Genomic DNA, 24,308 nt, shown 5'->3' on the forward strand with positions numbered 1-24,308 from the left:
CTCTGTGAAAGACACTGTTAAGAAAAGGAAAAGACAAGCCAGGGACCGGGAGAAAATATTTACAAAACATGTATCTGGTAAAGGACTGGAATCCAGATTATACAAAGAAATCTTAAAACTCAATAATAAGTAAACAAATGACTCAATTAAAATGTAGGCCAAAACCTACACAAACACCTCAGCAAGGAGGATATGTAGATGGCAGATAATCATATGAAAGATGCTTAGCATCATGTATCATTAGAGATAGCACTACACACACTTGTTTGAATGGCTAAAATCCAAACACTGACAGCATCAAATGTCTACTAGGATGTGAAGCAATGAGAACTTTTCAAAATTCATGCTAGTGGAAATGCAGAATGGTACAACCACTTCTGGAAGTTAAACACAGTCTTATCGTATAATCAAGCAATTGGACACTTTGGTAATTGACCAAATGTGTTCACAACAAGCTCACACAAAAACTTGTACGTGAATGTCAATAGCAACATTACCCAAACTGGGAAGCAATCAAGGTGTCCTTCAATAGGTGAGTGGACTAGGAAACAGTGGAATATCCAGACAGCAGAATATTATTCAGTGACAAAAGGAATTGAATTAAGCCACTAAAAGACATGGAGGAACCTTAAATGCATTTTGTCAGGTGAACAAAGCCAACCTGAAAAGGCTACCGTACTGTATGATTCCAAATATATGATATTGTGAAAAGTTAAAACTGTGGAGACAGTAAAATGATTAGTGTTTGCCAGGGATGGGGAGGGAGGGAGATGAAGGGAGGATGAACAGGTAGAACACAGTGGAGCTTTAGGGTTTATTAGGAGAATGCAGTGGTGGATACATGACATTGTACATTTGGGAAAACCTATAGAACACACAACACAAATAGTGAATCCTAATGTAAACTATGGCTTGTAATTAATAATAATGTGTCAGTGTTGTTTCATCACTGTAACAAATATATCACACAAATGCAAAATGTTAATAGGAGGGAATCTGTGTAGTCAGTGGATATATGGGAACCCTGTATTTTTTGCTCAATTTCTCTGTAAACCTAAAATTGCTCTAAAAATAAACCATTAATTTAAAAATATATGTGTATAATTGTTCACTAAAATGAGTAATGAATGATTCAGTTCAGCAGTTATTTACTGAGCAAAGACGGAACTATGTTAGATTTTTATAGCCCTGTTCTTTAAAGAACCTATAAACAGCCCTTAGCCAAAATATACAGTGATTTGGGATAGTCTTTGGCTGTAGCAGAATGAATTGAGTGGTCAAAAAGTGTTTTAAACTTTGAAAGAAGACCTGCATTTGAACCCAGGCTTACCTAGCTGGGTGATCTTAGCCTTTACTTAGCCTTTTAAAATTTCTGTTGTGTCTGGTGCATAAGGCTATAGTTTTAAATGTTAGTTAATAAATGTGAAACACCTAGTACATAGTAAATAGTAGTAGTTCTCATGACTAGTTCTATGTTTTCTATCTAACAAGGGAAATGAAAAATGGGTCTTACTGGCCTTTATGTTCAATCACATTTTGGCCATTTTTTTCTAGATTTCCCCCCTCTAATTTGAGATCACTAAGGGTCAAGCACTTGAAATTATTATTTGCTTGCTGATTTGATACATTCCAGTTTCTTCTCTAAAGGAGAAACTGCTTGTATGGCTGTCTTTGAGATCAAGCAGGCAGTTCAGTCATGCTTAATAGAACACTTTTCTTACTGTTCAAAAACAATAGCAACTAGCTTGTTTTCCCCCCTTAGTGAGAACCTTCATGTCTGAGAGTCTTACAAAGAGGTATCTGCTAATCTAAGCCTTGAAATATAACTTTAATAAAAAATTGAAAAAACTTTAAACAATGTTTAGTGACTCTAATATTCTTAATAAGCCATGGGGTGCCTGGGAGGCTCAGTTGGTTAAGCGTCCAACTTTGGCTCAGATCATGATCTCACAGTTCGTGAGTTCAAGCCCTGCATCGGGCTCTGTGCTGACAGCTCAGAGCCTAGAGCCTGCTTTATATTCTGTGTCTCCCTCTCTCTCTGCCTCTCCTCCACTCACACTCTGCCTCTCTATCTCAAAAATAAATAAAAATGTTAAAAAAATATATTCTTAGTAAGCCAAAATTCTGTGTACATTTTGCTCTAAAAATCTGTAAGCCATAATTTATGTTTTCCAATTGATAATGTTTTAAATAGTGTAAAATAAATTCCCTCAAGTTTGGTTTTTACCAACAAATAATACTAATCTTTATTTGAAGACGACTGTATACACAGTGAAAAATACTGCTTTTCTTACGAATAGCTTACCAATTTTCTTTTTTTTTTTTTTTAATTTTTTTTTTTTTTAACGTTTATTTATTTTTGGGACAGAGAGAGACAGAGCATGAACGGGGGAGGGGCAGAGAGAGAGGGAGACACAGAATCGGAAACAGGCTCCAGGGTCCGAGCCATCAGCCCAGAGCCTGACGCGGGGCTCGAACTCACCGACCGCGAGATCGTGACCTGGCTGAAGTCGGACGCCCAACCGACTGCGCCACCCAGGCGCCCCACCAATTTTCTTACCAATAGCTTCCAGCAATTTGGAAAGAAAAATTTACAAAATATGGGGGAAAAAACATTCATAAAACTGTAGCCATCATTTCTTAGTTAAGCAATCTACTGAAAATGTAAAATGAAGTAAAAACTATTGAAATATTAGAGGTAAGCTGAGTAAGTGCCTTTTAGTCAGTAGGATTTTCCCTTGATTAAAGCTTACATATAAAATTGCTTTGGAAACAAATGGAGAAACTCTATAGGAGAAAACAAGACTATCTGGAGGGAGAAAATGGTTGGTTGTGAAAACGATTAAGTAACTGGCATTTAATATTTCATATTGGATGAATTTGGGCTTATGCCCCTTAAAGGAAGATACCTTTTGTTAAGCAGACTTCCAAGTTATCTGCCCATATTGGCAATACCATTTATGAACTGCACATTTAGTATGTCATCTCTGTTTAAGTGCAACAGGATTTATGCATGTTTTTTTTATGTAATTGTCATAATAGCAACATTAAGTGGAGAACTAAGCATATTTCAGGCAGATGATTTTTATGTCTCTTAGGTGTATTGAAGGCAACATTTTGAGTTTTGTGTAAGCACAGTAAGTTAACATAAGATGATAAATCCCAGTTATTATTAGAACTACAGCTTTCCAGGGAAACATCTTTTTAAATGTGTTTTATGACTCTATTTAAGCATGATGATAGTACAAGAAAGACATTGGAGATCTTTCTTAAAGAATAACTTCATGGAAAACTACTTTGAGAGTAGGTATCTCCTAGGCACTACAGAAGAATTCACTATGTAAGTGTAGGTGTAAGCTTCAAAGTACAAGTTGGATGCTTACAAGTAAAAATTTACTCCACCAATCCATGTCCTACATTTTCCCACCTATTTTTACATCATCATTTTTTTTTAACCTAAATTATACCAAGTCCTGTTACGTCCTTCTTTCTTTCTCATTTGATCAAATTCCTATTTCCTCTTTCAGATCCAGTTCCAAAGTACTTAAATCTGCATAGATTTTCCTGTCATCTCTCACTTTAGGAGACATCGTGGCTCCTTGCCTTTTTTTATACTTCTGCTAAACCTATCACTGTTTGTATTATAATTCCAACAACCTTTTCTGTAATTAAAGAGACTACCTATGTGTTCATCACTGAGGAAGATAGATACATTATTCATTCAGTTGTATAAGGCCAAAATCCAAAGGTTCATCTAATTATTGTCTTCTTTGTTGTTTTCCATTCTGGACCATTACCATTTCTGTCAGTTTTCTCTGCTAAATATCTTTGTAATTAATCTGGCTCTGTCTTTAGTGCCTCTACCACAGTTCATAATATCATCATCTTTGATGAAGTTTTGGGGTGGTGGTGGGGTTCATGGTGTCCAGAGCCAATGGCCAAGAAAGAATTCTTGAAGACATCTTTGGTGCAAAAAGGTGATTTTATTAAAGCATGGGGACAGGACCCATGGGCAGGAAATGCTGCACTGGGGTTATGGCTGGTAACTCATTATATACCCTGAGGTTGGGAGCAGGTCAGGGATAGGGTAAGGTATTTTGGGAGCAAGGTTTCCAGGACCCTGGCTAGCTGTAGCTAGGGAAACACCATTTGTCACCATTTAATAAAACCTCAGTCATGAGACCCTTCAGATGCATATCAGGGGGCTGTAAACTTGGAACATGATTGCCAGCATATATCCTGGAGCAGTTGAGACAAAGGAAGTAGACTTACAGGATCCTTGAGGTTGGGACAATGTTAAGCCAAGGTTCTCTTTTGCCCCTAGCAAAGTGTCCTCATCCAGGCAGCTGAACTCCTAGAGGGGGAGGTCATTCTACAGGTTTTAAGGACTTGTCAATGGACTGTAGGCAGGAAGGGGATTTAATTTTCATTTGCCTTAGTTTCCCATATTACCATGGCAAGCACTTAAACCCCTTTCCTTTGTTCTTGGGTAGCCAGGAGTATCCGAGGAATATCATGCATATTCACACATATTCCACTTTGGGGTTGGAGGGCTGGGTGCCAGCCTGTATTTTGCCCTCAGCTTGCCCCATGCTCCCCCATCATCTTTACTAGAATACTGTAGTAGTCTGTGTTGCATTGGATCTAAAGAGTCTCTTGTTGGATTGTGTTTTTATTCTGTTCTGCTAGATTCTGTCTTTTGATTGGAGAGTTTAATCCATTTACATTTTAAATAATTACTGATGAGTAAGTACTTACTTTTGTGGTAACATTTAACCCTTTAAAGTTACAACACTCTTGGTGCACCTGGGTGGCTCAGTTAAGCTGCCACCTTGATCTCAGCTCAGGTCATGAGCTCATGGTTCATGAGATCAAGCCCCACCGTCGGTCTCCACATTTGACAGCAGGGAGCCTGCTTGGGATTCTCTATCTCCCTCTCTGTTCCCCCACCCTATACGTGCGCTCTCTCTCTCTCAAAATAAATAAACTTTATTATCTTCTTCTTTCTTTTTTCTTTTTTTTTTTTTTAGCTATTCTTATAGCTATGTAATGGTATCATGTTGTTTTTTTTTTTAATTTTTTTTTACATCTATTATTGAGAGACCAAGAGAGACAGAGCATGAGCAGGGGAGGGGCAGAAAGAGGAGGAGACACAGAATCTAAAGCAGGCTCCAAGATGTCAGCACAGAGCCCGATGCAGGGCTCGGACTCACAAACCACGAGATCATGACCTGAGCCGAAGTTGGACGCTTAACTGACTGAGCCACCTAGGCACCCCTGTGGTATCATGTAGTTTTAATCTCTATTTCCACAATGATAAGAGATATTCAGCATTTTTCAAATACTTTTTTACCATCCTTATATCTTCCTGATAAAGTGTCTGTTCAGAGCATTTGCTTATTTTAAAACTTGAGTTGGTTTTTTTCTTACTGTTGAGTTTTTAGTGTTCCTTATACATTCTGGATACAAGTCATTTATCAGATACGTGATTTGCAGAATTTTTTTTAAAAAATTCTCTTAACAGTGTCTTTTCCCAAAGAAAAGAGTTTAAAGAGTTCTGATGGGGTGCCTAGGTGGTTCAGTTGGTTGAGCATCCAACTGTTGATTTCAGCTCAGGTCGTGATCCCAGAGTCACTGGATTGAGCCCCATATCAGGCTCCATGCTGAGCTTGTGGCCATGCTGTGCATGGAGCCTGCTTGAGTTTCTCTCTCTCTCTCTCTCTCTCTCTCTCTCTCTCTGCCCCTCTCCCCTTCTCCCCTGCTTGGGCATGAGTGCTCTCTCTCTCAAATAAAATTTAAAAAAAGTGTTCTGATTAACTACAGTTTATCATTTTTTCTTTGATGTATCTTGCTTTTGGTGTTGTATGTTAAAACTCTTTGCCAAAGGTCAAAGAGATTGTCTTTGTGTTCCACATGTTTTCTAGTTTTGTGCTTTACATTTAGATCTATGAAGCATTTTGAGTTAATTTTTTTTTAATTGGGAGGTATGTGCTACTGTTCATTTCTTTGCACATGGTCATCTATTTGTTCAGCACCACTTATAGATGCAGACCATTCTTCCTCCATCTAATTTTCTTTGTACCTTTGGGAAAAATTAGTTTATTTTATTTTTTTGGATCTATTTTGGGCTCTGTTCTGTTCCATTGATCTGTGCGTCCATGCTTTTGCCAGTAGCACACTGTCTTTATTACAGTAACGTTATACTATACTAGCCTTGAATGCAGGTGATATGAGTCTTCTGACTTTGTTCTCATTTTTCAGAATTGTTTTGGTGACTCTAGTACCTTTACCTTTCCATATATATACATACATACATACATACATACATACATACATACATACATTTATTTATTTATTTATTTATTTTTAAGTAGGCTTAATGCCCAGCATGGAGACCAACACAGGGCTTGAACTCATGACCCTGAGATCAAGACCTGAGCTGATATCAAGAGTTGGATTCTTAACCAACTGAGCCCCCTGGGTGCCCCTCCATATACATTGAAAAAAATTTTTTAAACGTGTATTTGTTTTTGAGAAAGAGAAAAAGAGAGACAGAGAGAAAGAGACAGACAGACATGGAGTTTGAGTGGCAGAGGGACAGAGAGAGAGGGAGACACAGAATCCCAAGCGGGCTCCAGACTCTGAGTTGTCAGCACCGAGCCCCATGCAGGGCTCTAACTGAAGAACCTTGATCATGACCTGAGCCAAAGTCAGATGTTTAGCTGACTGAGCCACCTAGGCGCCCTTCCATACATTTTAAAGTCAGGCTGTTCAAGGGTGCCTGGGAGGCCCAGGCGGTTAAGCACCTAACTCTTGACTTCAGGTCAGGTCATGATCTTAGAGTTTGTGAGTTCAGGCCTGCATGGGGCTCTGCGCTAACTGTGCAGAGCCTGCTTGGGATTCTCTCTCTCTCTCTCTCTCTCTCTCTCTCTCTCTCTCTCTCGATAAATAAATAGATAAACTTAAAAAAATGTCACGCTGGCTCCACTTACAACAGTGGACAGATCATCTAATCAGAAAATCAACAAGGAAACAATGGCTTTGAATGACACACTAGACCAGATGGACTTAACAGATGTATTCAGAACATTTCATCCCAAAGCAGTGGAATATACATTCTTCTCCAGTACACGTGGAATGTTCTCCAAAATAGACCACATACTGGGACACAAATCAGTGCTCAACAAGTACAAAAAGATCAAGATGATACCATGCATATTTTCAGACCACAATGCTATGAAACTTGAAATCAACCACAGGAAGAAATTTGGAAAGGTAGCATACTTGGAGACTAGAGAACATCCTACTAAAGAATGAATGAGATAACCAGGAAGTTAAAGAGAGAATTAAAAAGGACATGGAAGCCTGGGAATGCCAAGCTGGTGCAGCCACTCTGGAAAACAGTATGGAGGGTCCTTAAAAAACTAAAAATAGAACTATCCTATGACCCAGCAATTGCACTACTAGGCATTTATCCACGGGATACAGGTGTGCTGTTTCAGAACAACACATGCACCCCCATGTTTATAGCAGTACTATCAACAATTGCCAAGGTATGGAAAGAGCCCAAATGTCCATCAATGGATGAATGGATAGAGAAAATGTGGTATATATATACAATGGAGTATTACTCCGCAGTCAAAAAGAATGAAATCTTGCCATTTGCAACTATGTGGATGGAACTGGAGGGTATTATGCTAAGTGAAATTAGTCAGAGAAAGACAAAAATCATATGACTTCACTCATATGAGGACTTTAAGAGACAAAACAGATGAACATAAGGGAAGAGAAACAAAAATAATATAAAAACAGGGAAGGGGACAAAACAGAAGAGACTCATAAATATGGAGAACAAACTGAGGGTTACTGGAGGGGTTGTGGGAGGGGAGAAGGGCTAAATGGGTAAGGGGCATTAAGAAATCTACTCCTGAAATCATTGTTTCACTATATGCTAACTAATTTGGATATAAATTTTAAAAAATAAAATAAAAAGAAATTTAGAAGAAAAAATAGCTAAGAAAAATGTTAATATATATAATATACTATATATGTGTAACATTATATATATTTATATGTATATATACAACTTTTCTACTTCTGATTATTGTTGACAGTAATTTGGTTATACTGTTTAACAACCTTGATGAACTTTATTTTATTTTTTTTTAATATATGAAATTTATTGTCAAATTGGTTTCCATACAACACCCAGTGCTCATCCCAAAAGGTGCCCTCCTCAATACCCATCACCCACCCTCCCCTCCCTCCCACCCCCCAGAACTTTAAATACTTTAACTGTTAAAATAATAAACATATGTTTCATACAAAAAAAAAAAGGACATGGAAGCCAATGAAAATGGTAACACCACAGCCCAAAACCTCTGAGATGCAGCAAAGGTGGTCATAAGAGGAATGTGTATAGCAATCCAGGCTTTCTTAAAGAAGGAAGAAACATCTCACATACAAAACTAACCCTATACCTTAAAGAGCTGGAAAAAGAACAGCAAATAAAACCCCAAGCCAGCAGAAGACAGGAAATAATAAAGACTAGAGCAGAAATCAATGCTATCAAAACCAAAAAAAAAAAAAAAAACAAAAAAAAAACCCCAGTAGAATAGATCAATGAAACCAGAAGCTGGTTCTTTGCTCGAATTAACAAAATTGATAACCCCCTAGCCAATTTGATCAAATAGAAAAAGGAAAGGACCCAAATAAATAAAATCAAGAATGAAAGAGGAGAGATCACAACCAACATGGCAGAAATATAAACAATAATAGAATATTATGAGCAATTATATGCCGATAAAGTGGGCAATCTGGAAGAAATGGACAAATTCCTAGAAACATGTACGCTACCAAAACTGAAACAGGAAGAAATAGAAAATTTGAACAGACCCATAACCAGTAAAGAAATCAAATTAGTAATCAAAAATCTCCTAAAAAACAAGAGTCCAGGACCATGTGGCTTTCCAGAAGAGTTCTATCAAACATTTAAAGAAGAGTTAACACCTATTCTCTTGAAGCTGTTCCAAAAAAATAGAAATGGAAGGAAAACTTCCAGACTCTTCCTGTGAAGCCAGCATTACCTTGATTCCCAAACCAGACAAAGACCCCACTAAAAAGGAGAACTATAGACCAACTTCCCTGATGAACATGGATGCAAAAATCCTCAAAGAGATACTAGCCAACTGGATCCAACAATACATTAAAAAAATTATTCACCACGACCAAGTGGGATTTATACCTGGGATGCAGGGCTGGTTCAATATCTGCGAAACAATCAGTGTGATTCATCACATCAATAAAAGAAAGGACAAGAACCACATGATCTTCTCAATAGGTGCAGAGAAAGCATTTGGCAAAATACAGCATCCCTTCTTGATAAAAACCCTCAAGAAAGTAGGGATAAGGATCATACCTCAAGATCATAAAAGCCATATATGAAAGACCCAACGCTAATATCATCCTCAGTGGGGAAAAATGGAGAGCTTTCCCCTTAAGGTCAGGAGCAAGACAGGATGTCCACTCTCACCACTGTTACTCAACATAGTATTTGAAGTCTTAGCCTCAGCAATCAGATGACACAAATAAAAGGCATCCAAATCGGCCAGGAGGAGGTCAAACTTGCACTCTTTGCAGATGACATGATACTCTATATGGAAAACCCAAAAGATTCCACCAAAAAACTGCTAGAACTGATTAATGAATTCAGCAAAGTTGCAGGATAGAAAATCAATGCACAGAAATTGGTTGCATTCCTATACACCAACAATAAAGCAACAGAAAGAGAAATCAAGGACTCGATCCCATTTACAGTTGCACCTAAACCCATAAAATACGTAGAAAAAATTTAACCAAAGAGGTGAAAAATCTGTACACTGAAAACTATATAAAAAGCTTATGAAAGAAATTGAAGAAGACACACAAATAAAGGAAAAATATTCCATGCTCCGGAATAGGTAGAACAAACATGGTTAAAATGTCAGTACTACCCAAAGCAATCTACATATTCAATGCAATACCTATCAAAATAACACCAGCATTCTTCACAGAGCAAGAACAAACAATCCTAACATTTGTATGGAACCAGAAAAGACCCTGAATAGCCAAAGAAATCTTGAAAAAGAAAACCAAAGCTGGAGACACCACAATCCCAGACTTCAAGCTGTATTACAAAGCTGTAATCATCAAGACACTCAGGTCAATGGAACAGAATAGAGAACCCAGAAATGGACCCACAAACGTATGGCCAACTGATCTTTGACAAAGCAGGAAAGAATATCCAATGGAAAAAAGACAGTGTCTTCAGCAAGTGGTGCTGGGAAAACTGGACAGCGACATGCAGAAAAATTAACCTGGACCACTGTCTTACACCACACACAAAAATAAACTCAAGATGGATGGAAGACCCAAATGTAAGACAAGAAGCCATCAAAATCCTCAAGGACCTCTTTGATCTTGGCCGTGGCAACTTCTCACTCAACACCTCTCCAGAGTCAAAGGAAACAAAAGCAAAAATGAACTGTTTGGACTTCATCAAAATAAAAAGCTTCCGCACAGTGAAGGAAACAATCAGCCAAACTAAAAGGCAACTGATAGAATGGGAAAGGATATTTGCAAATGACATATCAGATAAAGGGTTAGTATCCAAAATCTGCAAAGAACTTATCAAACTCAACACCCAAAAAACAATCCAGTGAAGAAATGGCAAAAGACATGAATAGACACTTCTCCAAAGAAGACATCCAGATGGCCAACCGACGCATAAAAAGCGCTCAGCGTCACTCATCATCAGGGAAATGAAAATCAAAACCACAATGAGATACCACCTCACACCTGTCAGAATGGCTAACATTAACAGCTCAGGCAACAACAGATGTTGGCAAGGATGCAGAGACAAAGGATCTCTTTTGCATTGCTGGTGGGAATGCAAACTGCTGCAGCCACTCTGGAAAACAGTATGGAGGTTCCTCAAAAAATTAAAAATAGAACTACCCTATAACCCAGCAATTGCACTACTAGATATTTATCCAAGGGATACAGGAGTGCTGTTTCGAAGGGGCACATGCACCCCAATGTTTATAAGCAGCACTAGCAGCAATAGCCAAAGTATGGAAAGAGCCCACATGTCCATCGATGGCTGAATGGATAAAGAAGATGTGGTGTATATATGTATACAATGGAGTATTACTCAGCAGTAAAAAAGAGTGAAATCTTGCCATTTGCAACTGCGTGGTTGGAACTGGAGGGTATTATGCTAAGCAAAATTAGTCAGAGAAAGACAAATATCATATGACTTCACTCATGAGAACTTTAAGACACAGAACAGATGAACACAAGGGAAGAAAAGCAAAAATAATATAAAAACAGGGAGGAGTGCAAAACATAGGAGACTCTTAAACCCTGGAGAACAGAGGGTTACTGGAGGGGTTGTGGGAAGGGGGGAGGGCTAAATGTGTAAGGGGCATTAAGGAATCTATCTACTCCTGAAATCATTGTTGCGCTATATGCTAACTAACTTGGATGTAAATTAAAAATATAAAAATAGATAAATAATAAAGTCAAGCTGTTCATATCCTCAAAAAAGCTTTCTGGAATTTTCATTTGGATTTCACATGTATAGATCATATTGGGAGCAGTTGACATCTTATTAGTATGAAGTCTTCCAATCCATTAACATTGGATATCTGTCCATTAATTTAGATCTTTGATTTCTTTCATCAGTATTTTGGAATTTTCTGCATAAAGTTCCTGCACATATTTTGTTAGATTTATACTTAAGTACTTTGTATTTTACTCAATGCTATCATACATTTTTTTCTAATTTCAAACTTTATTTGTTCATTACAGGTATGTAGGAAAACAGTCCAGTTTTCTTTGTCATCCTTGTATCTTGCAGCCTTGATAAACTCAATTATTGGTTCCAGAGGTGTTTTATTTTGTTTTGTAGGTTCTTTAGAGTTTTCTACATACACAGTCACATCATCTGTGAATAAAAATAGTTTTATTTCTTCCTTTCCAATCTGTGTGCCTTTTCTTTTTCTTTCTTTTTCTTGTTGTAGTAGGTGGCACTATGAGTATAGTGTTGAAAAGGACTGGTGAGAGAGGGCATCCTTGCCTTCTTCCCAGTCTTAAGGGGGAAAACATTTGCTCTCCATTAGAAGTATTTTAGCTATAGGTTTGTCATATACACCCTTATTAGGTTAAGGAAAGATCCCTCTGCTTCTCATCTTGACATTGTTTAATCATGAATGAATGTTAAATTTCATCTATTTTTTAATTATTTGGTTCTCAAATCATATAGGATAGGTCATTTAAAAATGTCTTTAGGGGGCGCCTGGGTGGCGCAGTCGGTTAAGCGTCTGACTTCAGCCAGGTCACAATCTCGCGGTCCGTGAGTTTGAGCCCCACGTCAGCCTCTGGGCTGATGGCTCAGAGCCTGGAGCCTGTTTCCGATTCTGTGTCTCCCTCTCTCTCTGCCCCTCCCCCGTTCATGCTCTGTCTCTCTCTGTCCCAAAAATAAATAAACGTTGAATACACATTCTTTAAAAAAATAAATAAATAAAAATAAATAAAATAAAAATGTCTTTAGATCTTGTCTTATGTAATCAATTAAAACAAAATTAGTCTTTATTTTTGATAAAAAGAAAAGGCTAAAATATGTATTTAGTGTTATTATATAACATGAGATTATACTGATTAATTTTTTTTAACCCTAACTACAATTGAAAACAGAAAACAGTGAAAAATATTTCAAAACTTTCCTTAAGGGTAGGGGTGAAGTTCTCCATTACTATTTAAGTAATTTAAAGAATAGTAAAGGGGGCCTGGGTGGCTCAGTTGGTTAAGCATCAGACTCTTGATATCAGCTCAGTTCGTGATCTTGTCGTCATGAGATTGAGCCCCGCTTCAGCAGGAGCCTGCTTGGGATTCTTTCCTTCCATATCTTTGCTCCTCCCTCCTCCATAAATAAAATTTTAAAAAAGAATAAAGACAATTATTATTTATATCAGTTTTAGAACCATTCAACTTATACAGTGGACTTGTTAATTTTTAACATAATCTTGGGAATTTCACAATAAAAAGGGATAGTATATATACAACATGGTGTCCTATAATTTTGAAGAGCCATTTGATGGCAAACCCTTAGTAAAATTTAAATATAAGTTTCTCTGTATGTTAAGGGGCCGAAATGGGTACAGAATAACCTGTGTGAGTGCCATGGAGCACATTCTTGCTCAGCTTGCTGTGGTAAATGGGCAGAAGGTTAAGCCATCAGTTCATTTCCCAGTATCTACTAAACAGTGGCTTTCTTTGTGTTGCCTCACTTGTTAGAGCAATATAGCAAGTGTTATTGAGAGGTAAAACAAAGCGAGTCTTACATCAGACACTGATAGCTTTTAAAAATTTGGAATGAGATGTTTTTGGATGTTCCAAGGAGTATATTGATAGCACATTTTTATGGAAACCAGTGCTACAGAGTAAACAGTATTGGAAATCAAATCAACATTATCCATCAGTGATGCTCAGGAAAATAGAAGTAAATAATATGTGTTTAGTGCACCAGTTTTAGAGAATAACGTTGTGGCCTAGGGAAGTGATTTAAAAAAAAACAAAACACTTTTTAGAAAATTGCCAGCCATAGATTTATTTTTCTTAGCCACTTAATTAGACTTTATTTTGTCTATATACAGACCTTTCATTCATACAATGTAGCTTTAAGCAGAACATATAAAAGGGAAACCAGTTAATTTAAGTATAGCATGCTTTCACAGGCATCAAATGTTATTTAAGACCTTTCCTATAATGGCCATGGAGTATTTCTTGAGCATCCATACAGATTAGATCTTGAACAGCTGCATGGAGCACACAGAAATCATGATTCCTGCCTCTGTGAACCAACTTGAATAAAGTCTTTCATCTAAAGATCTCACTGTTTATCTATTTCATGAATCCCTCATCTCATCTCTGAAGGGCTCATTCAGTTTAATACAGTTCAACTTTGTGGTTCAGAGCTCTAGAAATTGCTAATGTAACTTACAATGCACAAAAAAAAAGTAATTTCAGAAATTTTTTCTCTATATGTTAACTAACTAGAATTTAAGTAAAAATTTGAAAAAGAAAAAAAGAAATTTTTAAAGAATTAGATAAAATCAACTCTAAAGCAATGTTTTGTGTTTTTTTTTGGTGAAGATTTAGAATGATAAGTAGGGATTCTAACTCTAACTAGTTATGTGATCATAAGTAAATTATATATCCTTTTAGGTGTCCAATTTCTCTATGATGGGCATTGAGGAGGGCACCTGTTGGGATAAGCATTGGGTGTTGTATGGAAACCAATTTGACAATAAATTTCATATTAAAAAAATAATACAAATAAAAAATATAAATAAATAAATAATCCAAATAAAAATAACAAATAAAATAAAAATAACTCTGCTTAACAGAGTTAAGAGAAATATATGTGTAGAAATGCTTGTCATATTCATTTGTTTTATATAAATTTTGAGTGCTGTCATTCTGCCTTAGTCCTACTCATAATCTGAGGCTCAGACATCCCATGTTCTGTATGAAATGTTCTGCAGCCACTTTGCAATAAACTGGACAAGTCAACTATCATGTCATTTAGATGTAACTCATTAAGAAAATATCAGATGAAGAGCGCCTGGGTGGCTCAGTCAGTTGAACATTCAACTCTTGGTTTCAGCTCAGGTCATGATCTTGTGTTTTGTGGCATGACAGTGTAAAGCCTGCTTGGGATTCTCTCTCTCTTTCTCTCTGACCCTCCCCCATTCTGACATGTGCGTTCTCTCTAATTAAAACAAAACTAAACTAAACACTAAAAAAAAAATTTTTTTTTAATAAAAATAAAGAAAAGAAGACAATCTTTTCTTCACCTTGGAACTGATATCATATATTGCCACTTAATTTGGTAGTGACCACATGTTGCCTCCCATTTTATATTGCATACTTCTTATTCCTGTGCACATATTATGAGTTCTTTTAATTCAGGGATTTTTATTTATTTGAACCTTCACAAAAATTAATGTGTACTGCCTTCTAAGTATGGAACAAATTTGTTAGTTTTTTTTATTGCTTTAGAATATCTACACATATGTTTTCTTCCAATAATGGAAATGGTCAAAAATTAGCTGTAATTTTACAAAGGAATTTATTTATTATATTAAAACCACCTGGTAACAATCTTAGAAATCTGGTATGCCCTGCTCCCACCCCCCCCCCCACCCCACTGAGGAAAAATTGAGGAACCAGAGAAATTTTGATTTAGACGTTTCTAAGTCTGAATGGCAAAAACACAAAAGGAGTTTGGCTCTTGTACATTCGATATAGAATAATGTAGGTGGCATTTATTCATGCAATTAGTGAAAGTTATTGGCATCAACTAAATGCTAGCCTTGTTGCTATAGCCTGGAGACACAGTGATTAAAAAAAAAAAAAGACAAGATCCCTACCTGAAGAAGTTTATAGTTGGTAAAGAGAGTAAAATTTATGTAAACCAGACAGTATCATAATGAGGATTATAAATAAGTGATATGGTATGAGAGAGAGTAACTGGGTGGAGGGTAAGCTACTTTGTATACAGTGATTAGAAAAAAGCCTCTTAAAGACACAAAGACTTGAAGGATAAGGAAATGCCTAGATTGTGGTCTCTAAATCTGGTTTCTCCCAGAAAGGAGTCAGAATTCCTTAGAAAACTAGCTTACTGCAGATCTAGAATAGAACCTGTAAAAGAAAACAAAGGAACTATCAAAGTCTGTTGGGGTCATGATGTGGGACCCAACTGGGAGGAACTCCTTACTGATTACAGTTGTAACAATTAGAGCATCAAAAGAATAGTGACTGCAATAAATTGAAATACATCCATTATTCAAAATATATGAGTTCATAATGTTACTTTAAAAATTCATTGTTCACCTTTAGGCAAAACTGGACAAATCAAGTATTTATCTTGCCCCTCTTTTAAGAACTGTACCTCAGGATAACCAAATAGTTCAAGAAGGGTAGCTCTTTAAAAAAGAATTCCAGCTAGGGGGTGCCTGGGTGGCTCAGTTGGTTGAGAGTCTGACTTCGGCTCAGGTCATGATCTTGCAGCTGATGAGCTCAAGCCCCGTGTCGGGCTCTGTGCTGACAGCTCAGAGCCTGGAGCCTGCTTCCAATTCTATGTCTCCCTCTCTCTCTGCCCCTCCCCTGCTCATGCTCTGTCCCTCTCTCTTAACAAAATAAAATCAAATGTTAAAAAAAAAAAGAATTCCAGCTAATAAATGCAGAAAGAATGATAAACTATTCAGTTTTAATGAAATGAAATTAAATACCTAGACAGTAAAATTTTTTGTATTTTCCTATATATAATTTTGAATATTTTGTTAGGAAATTTAAAAATCAGCTTAAAGGCACGGTGGTGAGAGTTCAGCAGGTAGGAATGAGAGTGATAGGAAGTTATTTCGTAGAAATAGGAGTATGAAGAAGGTGCAGAGGTGAAAAATTACTGTACATATTCAAGGAACATTTAATGATTGAGATCCCCAAGTACAAGGTATGTAAATGGAAGTATTGTAGCTATGCCGTTGTATGTGAGTTCTCAGAATACACAGTACCTTTTAATAGTGAAACCAAACTATTGCCCATTTCAGGAGAAACTTGAGATTCCAAGGAACTTCTTTACAGTTCCTGCTACCCTTTGGGCTCATTGAAATAATGATAAATAGAAGCATTCAACAATGGATTTAATCAAGCCAAATTGATTTGGCAGTAGACCTTAGTAGAAAGGTGCCATGTATACAGTGCAGCATTGATTTTATTTGGGCAGCCTCTGCTTAATGTAGGCAGTCTGTTAATTAATGTGATTGTTCTTCATGTCAGCATTTTATTTATTCTATTTGAAGTTGCATGGAGAGAAGAGTGTCCTAAAGTTTATGATTTCTAATCATTACATTAGCACTATTAGGGGACCACATATGATCCCATCTAAAAGTAAGATATTCTGTGTTCAGAGTGAGTAGTTTAACCTTGCCAGTAAAAGTGTTCTCTGGGGCACCTGGGTGGCTCTGTCAGTTAAGCATCTGACTTTGTCTCAGGTCATGATCTCATGGTTCATGAGTTCAAGCCCCACATTAGTCTCGCTGCTGTCAGTGCAGAGCATGCTTTGGATCTTCTGTCCCACCCCACCCCCCACCCCCAGCCACTCTGTGCTCTTCTCTCTCTCTCTCAAAAATAAACAAACATTAAAAAAATAAAATAGTCTTCTCTGTTCAAATCCTGGTACCACTGTATCTATTGTAGATAAATATTCTGTTTTATCCACATTCATGTTGTATGGATAACAATATGTGGGTATATTTCTTTGTAAAACTAATTTCTATATTTGAAGTAATTTGTGCCATGGTATTATTTAAAAAGAAAAACCTTAAAATCTGTCTTGAATCAAAATGACTAATATGGAATAACACCAAGGTTTGTTCATTTCTTTTACAAGTGAATGTGTATCTGTCTGCTCCCAACTGAAAGTAATGGTGCCTTTCATGATCTGGGAGAGTTTGGATTTAGAAACGCAGGGCAATGCCACCGCAGAGGAATGGTGGGAAATTGAGATGTCAAGCTGTGTAATCAGAGTTCTGCAGAGGTGGGCAGATGTGCAACCTGTGATATTCCAGAGGCGGTTTGTTTTTAGCTGGTCAAGTAATTTGGTGAAGTGGAAAGCATACCAACTAAGTTTCAATTTTTTCATCCTTATAGTTACCCTTTCCTAAAAATGCACAGGACAAGACTGTGACAATAATGAAACAAGTTATAATGTTCTGCCATTTATCATTGGTTCTTCTGAGTTAAATTTACATTTGGAAAGATGAAATTTGCCAAGTAACATATTTTAAGGAAAAGAGCTTTTTTTATGGCACAATACTTATTTTATAATACATATATATGTGTGTGTATTTTAACAGGGTATCCAGAAGTTGGCTAGTCAATATCTGAAGAGAGATTGGCCTGGAATAAAAACTGATGATCGGAATGATTACAGGTAACTTAATAAGTAGATCTTGCCTATTTTCTCCAAAAATAAGTTTGCTCAGAGCCATGTCATATAGATAATGTAGACTTCAGTAGTTTTAAAAAATTGCTTTTCTTTGCCATGTTTTTAGACATAATTTCAAAATTATCAGAAAATGTTAATGTTCCACAACATATGCAAATAATCTGTATAAAATAGTTTTCTTACGTGTTAAACCAAGATTGTGTTTTGTTTAATTGATTAAAATGCATGTATGGAATTTTAAAGAAGGTAGATGACAGTGGAACACAAATTGTTTCCTGAATGACCTACAAATGAAACACGTTATGACAATAATAATGAAAGAAGATTATAGTGTTCTGCCATGTTTATTGATTCTTTAATTCCAAAATTCTAAATTTGGGCCAATGAAATTTTGTGAGCCTAGGGAAAAGTTTCTAGGTTTCACACACACACACACACACACACACACACACACACACACAGAACAGGGTATACAGAAATTGGCCAGTCAGTATCCCACATACAAATTTCAAAGAAGGTAGATGACAATAGAATATAAATGTGTCCTCAGTGACCTACAGATATGTTTAAAGTTATTGTAATATTTTGTAATTTTGTTTAGGATTTGATGACTTTTTCTTGTTTTTTTTTTGAAATTAATTTGGAAGTGATTGTTGGCTTTTATGCTCAAGACTGTCCTTAGTATTTATTAAGGGAACCAGAAGTCAGAGTCAAGATTTTAGACCTTACAGTTAAAACTAATGCCCATGAGCCTGGGTGGCACAGTCGGTTAAGCGTCCGACTTCAGCCAGGTCACGATCTCGCGGTCCGTGAGTTCGAGCCCCGCGTCAGGCTCTGGGCTGATGGCTCAGAGCCTGGAGCCTGTTTCCGACTCTGTGTCTCCCTCTCTCTCTGCCCCGTTCATGCTCTGTCTCTCTCTGTCCCCCCCCCCCCAAAAAAAAAAAAGTTGAAAAAAAACTAATGCCCATGAAATGATAGCAGAGAACCCAGGATAATTAAGAACTCCGTATTCAAGTGTATGGCTTAGACTCTGAATATGAAATCATGTTGCTGGATTGTCAGTGAAAACTGACATCAGATATTGTTAACAGGACTAGAAAACGGAAAGATAAACAAGAAATGTAATAGTTCTTCCCAATTGCAGGACTGACGTAAAACTTGGAAGGTGGCATTATAGCTGTAAGTAATAGATTCGTATAATTGCAATGTAGAATAATAAAGCAAACCAAGAAAATAAACAAAAATAGAGATTTTCTTGTGGACTTCCCAGTATCTTTAAAATTCAGCTAAGAGGGGAAGAGAGAGGATGTGAAATTCTAGGCAAAAGAGACAAGTAGAGCAAAAACCTTGAATGAGAGAGACAACGTTAATATAGTTCAGTATTGTGAACATGAAGAAAGCCTGACCAAGGAAGAGATTGCTTGCTGGTAATAAAGAAGGACTCCAGCTTATATGTAGGTAGGCTATATGCTAAGTTTGTTTGAAATTCAGGATTCAGGTTACCAAAGAAGTAGGGATAAAAAGGCTCTGTTCCCTGGCTAGCTTGTACAACCTTATTTTTAAAAGTATGTTAAGCCCAAAAAAAAAAAAAAAAAAAAAAAAAAAGTAGGTTAAGCCAACTTTTACTAAATATTTGCTAAATACCAGATACTGTGCTGGGAACTTCAGCTTATCTCTCATGATTATCAAAACAACCCTGTGAGTTACATATAGTTATCTTCCTTTTATGTGTTAGGGAAGTAAGTCTTGGGTTATATGCCTTGCTTAAGATCACACAGCTATTTAAACAGTCATTGATTTATTTATTCATGAGATAGATGTAAAGTATCTGCTATATGGTAGCTGTTAAATTACACTTTAGGATCAGAGAGACTGTGAGGTGTGGTGCCTGTCCTTGTGGAGCTTACAGGAGATAGCTACTGTAAATAGTTGTGGTATTGGGTGAGGAGTGGAGAGTGCATTGGGACTGTAGGGGAAAACCTAGGCCTCTAGATCCGAGTCTCAAAGAACTTACAGGAGTTTGCCAGGGTTGGGCAAAAGGAATTCTAAGCAGAAGTAGCACCCTAAGGCATGAGAAAATATGGGTGTTAGGTAACTGTGCCGTCCAGCATGGCTGGTGTGAAGTATATGGGTTGGTGGGTGAGAGGAGGGGTAGACCTGGAGGTTACACAGGCATCTTGAAGGACTGGAAACTGGACAACTGGAACACCACTTTCTCTTGGACCTGTTTTTTTTTGTTTTTGTTTTTGTTTTTTAGTCTTTGAGGACAAGTTGTCACCCCTGTCTTAGTCTGTTCAGGTTGTTATAACAAAATTCCACAGCCTGGATGGCTTATAAATGACAAGTTTATTTTTCACTCTTCTGGAGGCTGGGAGTCTGAGACCAGGACGGGTTCTGGGGATGTTCCTCTTCTGAGTTGCAGGTTTCTCAACTTCTAGCATGTCCTTACATGGTAGAAGGGGTTTGGGAGCTCTGTGGGGTCTTTTTTAAAAGAGCACTAATCTGGGATGCCTGGGTGGCTCAGTCGGTTAAGTGACTGACTTCAGCTCAGGTCATGACCTCATGGTTCATGGGTTTGAGCCCCACATCAGACTGTCTGCTCTCAGCACAGAGAGCACTTCAGAACTTCTGTCCTCCTCCCTCTCTGCCTTTCCCTTGCTCACACTCTGTCTCTCTTTCAAAAATAAATAAACATAAAATATTTTTTTTAATAAATAAAAAATAAAGGGCAATAATCTGCCTATGACCTAATCACCTCCCAAAAGCCTCACCTCCTGGTACCATCATCTTTGTGGGTTAGGATTTCCACATAGGAATTTTGGGCAGACGCAGACATTCAGACCATAGCAAGTCCTTTCTTTATAAGTGTTTCTCAAAGTTCCCTCAGCTCACTAGTGACTAGAATCCGAAGCAGGCTCCAGGCTCTGAGCTGTCAGCACAGAGCCTGACGCGGGCTTGAACTCATGAACTGTGAGATCATGACCTGAGCTGAAGTCAGAGGCTTAACCGACTGAGCCACCCAGGTGACCCTGTTTGTTTGTTTGTTTTTTGTTGTTGTTGTTTAGATGGGAGACATTATAGCATATTTAGAGATCCATCCAATAGAGAGGGAAAAGTTGATGTTGTAGGAAGAAGCACAATTACTGGATTGCTATTCTTAAGTTATAGATTGTAGTGTAAATACAAAGGGTTGGCCTTCGAAGCACAGGTAGTTCTTCCAAGTAAAAAGAAAGATGACAGAGTGTATGGGTGCAGAAGTAGGGAGATTGGTAAATGTGGTGGGACATGTAGGCATTGTCTTCTGGTAGCTTCTATCAACTGAAAGTGTGGTCATAGTAGAGGTGTGAGATGAGAGGAAAAAGTGGGAAATAATTGTGTAGAAGATTGAGAGAATAAGAGGATTTAGGGGAATATAGTAGAATTGCTGCATAGCACTAAGGAGTTACTAGAATGTATTAGACATCAATTTAAACTGAGACCAGGCAGCATGATTATGGTTTTTTCCAGTAACATTCTGCCACACAGAGACTGGTATGGTGTAAACAGAAATTTGGATTTAACCAAGGTTGAAATTTTATTTTTAAAGTTTATTTATTTTTGAGAGAGAGAGAGTGTGCATGTGCACACAAGTGGGGGAGGGGCAGAGAGAGAGAGATTGAGAGAGAGAGAGGGAGAGAGAGAATCTGTTAGCGCAGATCCGAATGCCTGGCTCATACTTCCAAACTGCTAAATCATGACCTGAGCCGAAGTTGGATGCTTAACGACTGAGCCATCCAGGTGCCCCCAGGGTTGAAATTAGATTAGAATGATAGAAAGAGAAAGGGGCAAGGGTAATAAGTATATAAACATAGGGAGTGGTTATAATGGTGGAGCATAAAACCGTCTGGATGAGGAGCTGAGAAGGGAAATATGAGACAGGGAAGAGACGGGGAAGGGGGATAAGATAGAATGGATTGTGGATTCCAATAGAGTTTAAATAATTGTTGGAGTCAGAATCCTAGAGAGAATGAGTGAAAACAGCAGGTGTTGGTCAGAGATTAGATGGTTACTTTGGGATTGGTTAGTGGTAATGGCAAAGTCTAGGTTATGACCGTGGGAGTCCTGTTTCCAGGTGAGTAGCCTTAGGAAAATTCTGCAGTCTTTCTGAGCCTTACTTTTCTCTTCTGAAAAATGGGAATAATGCTTATTTTGCAAAGTTCACATGAGAATTAAATGATAATGTAAATGTAAAAATATATGACATATAGTATCTAGCATGTGATAGTTTCTTAAAAGAATTTCCTTCCTTTCTGTCATAATTTTGAGCCTCATTTCATGACCTGTGCAGAATAGCAAAATACCATACATGCTTAGTATCTTATGCCACAAAATTACATATATGGAGCCTAGTGAAATAAAAACGTTTAAAATCCCTCTACACCCATTATTATTTTTCCTCAGTTTAATGAAAAATACCACTACCATTGCAACTATCACTATTATGTTAACAAGCACTAACATTTCTACTACAGTTCTGCTTCTGTTACTATTTATTCATTAAAAGAATCTCTGCCAAGGGTTTTTACTTCATTTGCATTTACTATTATAAAATAACCCTGTGAGATACATGGTGCTGGTATTTTTGTTATTTTCTCCATTTGCCAGTTGAGGAAATGAAAGTATAGTGAAGTGTGCTACATATGATTATTTTGGTTGAACTAGAACTTGAACCCAGGTCTTCTGATTAACTTGTAACTAAATTATTTTCTTTTCATGGTGTCTCATTATATAGAATATGTTTGTATGCTATAGATCTGCTACTCTCCAAAGACCTCTTTTTAAACTTTACAAGGATTTTTCTTTTTATTGTATAGTCCTCGTAATAGACATATCCATTCATTTTTTTCATGCAATATGTATTTTCATAACCTTTCTAAATCTTAGGCCATGTGTTTAGGCCCTAGGAATACAATAGTGAGACAGACATGTACCCCTACCTTCATGAAATATTCACTATAGTGAGAGTGACAGACATTGACTAACAATTACATAAAAATATGTATAATTGAAGGAAAAGTGCTGGAGCCATGTAACGAATAACAGAGAGGAACTTGATGGGAGTCTGTGGGTTGGGTTGGTGGTGATCATGAAAGGCTTCTCTAAGGAAGTTATATTTAAGCTGAGATTTGAGGGATGAACAACAGTCAACTAGGTGAAGACTGAAAGGGAAGAGAGTGCTCCCTATGAGGAGAGCCTGGATGAAGGGATCCTCCCTTCCTTCCTCCCTCCCACCTTTCCTTCCTTCCTCCGTTCCACCTTTCCTTTCTTCCTCCCTCCCACCTTTTCTTCCTTCCTTCCTTCCTTCCTCCCTCCCTCCCTCCCTCCCTCCCTCCCTCCCTTTTCTCTTTCCTTCCTTTCTGTCACATTTCATAGTGCTTCTTTCTCATTTTAATTATGATTTTAAAATGTATTTTAAGTGCAAATTAATAACTACAAAGCAAGTACTGAATTTTTCTCTCTGCATTCTCTGAACAGTTTGGACTGTTTAGGAGGGGCTGTGGTGAGTTTACATCCCAGGTTCCATCAGTTGTCATGCAGGCTATGGGCAACTTTAATTTTGCTGGGTTTTTTTCCCCAGCTTTATTGAAAAATAATTGACATATATCACTGTAAGTTTAAGGTATACAGCTTGATGGTTTGATTTACATATACTGTGAAATGATTACCACAATAGGTTTAGTTAACATCCATCATCTCATACTCATTTTGCTTTTGTGTTGACAGCTTTTGCTGGCACCATACACTGAATCTTTTTTCCAAAGGGAATGTGATATACTTCTGGTTAAATAAAAGAATATTTCCATCTAAACTAATTCATTTGATGTATTACAAAACCTAATCCACTATATAAACTAATCATTTCCTTATTTGAAAAATATAGTTACAATGATTTTTAGTTCTTTTATTGTTTAACTTATTTATGAGACAGAGCATGCACGCACATGGGCTGGGAGGGGCAGAGAGAGAGAGAGAGAGAGAGAGAGAGAGAGGGAGAGAGAGAATCCTAAGCAGGCTCTCTCTCTGCTCAGTGTGGGGCTCGATCTTAGGAATGTGAGATCATGACCTGAGCCAAAATCAAGAGTTGGACAGACATTTAACTAACTGAGCTACCCAGGCACCCCAAGGTTTTTTTAGTTCTAAGTAGTAGCATTTATGTAGCACAAGGTATCATACATTGCTATAGTAGAAAATCCATGTGGCACAAGAAGGAAAATCT

At 37.3% G+C, this 24,308-nt stretch overlaps 1 protein-coding gene across 2 annotated transcripts in view; it reads left to right on the top strand.

Annotated features, from left to right (window-relative positions):
* The window catches only part of FCHSD2 (FCH and double SH3 domains 2), a 285,200-nt gene that overhangs the window by 119,001 nt on the left and 141,891 nt on the right, over positions 1 to 24,308 (top strand). For both annotated transcript variants that reach the window (XM_043580308.1, XM_043580309.1), the window contains exon 4: positions 17,961 to 18,037. In XM_043580308.1, coding sequence (XP_043436243.1) covers positions 17,961 to 18,037 — 77 coding nt within the window. The remainder of the gene's footprint in view (positions 1 to 17,960; positions 18,038 to 24,308) is intronic.

This window comes from Prionailurus bengalensis, chromosome D1 (genome assembly GCF_016509475.1).
Source record: "Prionailurus bengalensis isolate Pbe53 chromosome D1, Fcat_Pben_1.1_paternal_pri, whole genome shotgun sequence".
Lineage (NCBI taxonomy): Eukaryota > Metazoa > Chordata > Mammalia > Carnivora > Felidae > Prionailurus > Prionailurus bengalensis.